The 2,481-nt window shown below is 36.6% G+C and overlaps 1 protein-coding gene across 1 annotated transcript in view; it reads right to left on the bottom strand.

The window, feature by feature from the left end:
• The window catches only part of LOC107642354, a 3,620-nt gene extending 1,823 nt beyond the window's left edge, over nt 1–1,797 (bottom strand). Inside the window, exons 1-3 of the mRNA XM_016345680.2 lie at nt 1,610–1,797; nt 1,336–1,472; nt 223–848 (exon numbers count right to left, since the gene is read on the bottom strand). Coding sequence (XP_016201166.1) covers nt 223–848; nt 1,336–1,472; nt 1,610–1,684 — 838 coding nt within the window. The 5' untranslated portion in view covers nt 1,685–1,797. The remainder of the gene's footprint in view (nt 1–222; nt 849–1,335; nt 1,473–1,609) is intronic.

The following is a 2,481-nucleotide window of genomic DNA, read 5'->3' as shown; positions in this document are numbered from 1 at the left end:
AAATAAGCATGTAAGCTATCATCCACTAGCCTCACAAGTGCACAAAAAATAAAATAGCCTATTGATGGAACCAAAATGATTCCAGGTTTTACATCACTTAAAGGTATTCATAAAACCACGGATTTGCCACTTATGGTAATACTATTAACTAATCTTAATGCATTGCATTGCATTGCAAAAGATTCATGCATATCTACTTAGGTAGCCATGCTTATTGCTTACCTTCATTCACATTAGAATCACCAGAAATGGTTGTTCTAATGGACGACAGTGCCTGCTCTGCTGCTCCCATTGCTATTTTGTGGATTTTACCATCCTCACATGGAAATGGCATTTTATGATCCATTTCCACATAATGACTGTTACAAGGTTTACCAACACCTGATTCATCTAGAGAACAACCGGGAGCAGATGTGCAAGAAGCCATTGAACATTGACTAAAACACGGGCAACACGTGCAAACAACATTTGGATCAGAAACTTGGTAAGGAGACATTGAATAATCCTGCACATTGGAATATGGTACACCAGAACTAGTAGCAGTAGCATCATGTTGGTAATTCCAAGCACTATACTGATTAAGTTGCTCCCAAATCTTCAGCCTTTTCTCCTCAAGTTCATTATACTGAACAACTAACTGATTATATTCCTCCACACCTTGTGCATATGCATATGCATATGCATAAGCATCATGCTCACTTTGGATGCCTTGGCCCCTTGTTGAATCCTGACAAGTATGTCCTACCTGAGGCTCAGCATGACAATCATCTCCCAACTTCGGCACAGAACCAGTCTCGCCTAAATCAGGTGTATCAGCAGCTGGAATATTGCTTTTCTCATCAACATCCCTGGGTCCAATGCACCACAACCGATAGTGAAAAAACAAGTGCACAAATTCGCATAGAAGAAACCGCAACTATTATCAAATGATTCTATTCCTTTCATTGAGATCAATAACATTTGAGATACAAAACCTAGTTACTAGAAAGCCTGTATAGGAATAGATACGTGGTTATTTTGGTAAGCAATACCCTGCATTTGTGTGATTAAATTACAAGAATTCCGTCCGCATTATACAAGTAAAGATAGAACGAAAGTAGCAATGTAGAAAATTCGTTATTCTTCAAGAAATATGAAGACAATAGCACTTCCACCAAATATATTTTTATCCAATTGCAACTTAAAACCTTGTATATCAAATTACGGCATTATTAATTCAAACCATTCAAGGAGGCACCAGAGATTGGATAGTGAAAACTAAATAACATGAACCATCAATTAGAATAAAAAGGTGCGATTTTGCAATAGTTCCTATTCAAACAGTTTGCTTTCCACCTTGCAGTGTCAATATTTCGAAAGTCGCCATTAGAACCATTTTCTTCAGCGGTGGCGCCCATCACTGTCTCTCCCTCAGCCTCAGCCTCAGCTCCAGCTGAGTCATCCTTGCTATTGTTCTTGTTCTTGTGCATTTTCTACATAAATTATTACGAATATCATGAATTAGTTAGAAAACAGTGTTAACACCAAACTCCAGCAAAAGGCACAGCAATTGAAACCAAAAAAGATAAATAAGAAATGGAATTGGAGAGAAGTAAAGTGTAGTGATTACCTTGAACGTAGAAATGGCGTGGTCGAAGGCATTGATGAGAGCAGAATCATCCCACAAGTCTCCTTCTTTACCCATTCGCAGTGGCCAGTGAAACTGAGATGAGAGTGGAAGAGTTTTATTTTTTTTTTAATTTGGATTTGGAAATGGGCCGAGGCCCAAAATCAGGTTTAAGAACAATGGAGATGACTGATGAGGAAGCAAACCCCATGACCAAAAAAAAAAAAAGCAAACCCGAACTTTGTTAAAAATAAAATCAACTTCTTTTGGTTTGACTATGGAAAATTCAAAATTGACTTTTATTGAGATTTGAGAGTCGCTTTCGGCCCTCAGAATTCATAAACACATTTAAGTCAATAAAACCGGCGGCGTTTTTCTTGCGGTCTTTGGGTTTAGAAATTTTCGGCGGTGAATGTGAATTGTTAGGGTGTTATACTTAAATGTGTGATCGTTTAAGTGTTTAACTAGTGAAGCAGAAATCGGACCATCCGATTTGTTAGAGATACACAAATCGGACCGTCCGATTTCTAGAGGTACAGAAATCGGACCGACTAATTTGTGAGAGCTACACAAATCGGTCCCAGGAATTTCTGAGAGGTACACAAATCGGTCTCAGGGATTTGTGTTAAAAAAAAATTAAAAAATTTTAAGTACAGAAATCGGTCCCAAGGATTTGTGTACTTCCACAGTTTTAAAAAACACCAAAAATTACCATGTTAAAGTATATCACCACTTTTACTTCCATAACAAAAAAAAATTAGCCGCAAATTTAATTTTTATAGCATAAAAGATTTTTTCCACAAAAAAATTATTTACCAATAAAAAATAACTAATTTTAAATTTATTTTTTAAATATTTAAACACTTAATCTGAAT

Source organism: Arachis ipaensis, chromosome B05 (assembly GCF_000816755.2).
Source record: "Arachis ipaensis cultivar K30076 chromosome B05, Araip1.1, whole genome shotgun sequence".
NCBI lineage: Eukaryota > Viridiplantae > Streptophyta > Magnoliopsida > Fabales > Fabaceae > Arachis > Arachis ipaensis.
The sequence above is the reverse complement of the archived record's forward strand: the minus strand, read 5'-3'. Positions and strand labels throughout refer to the sequence as shown.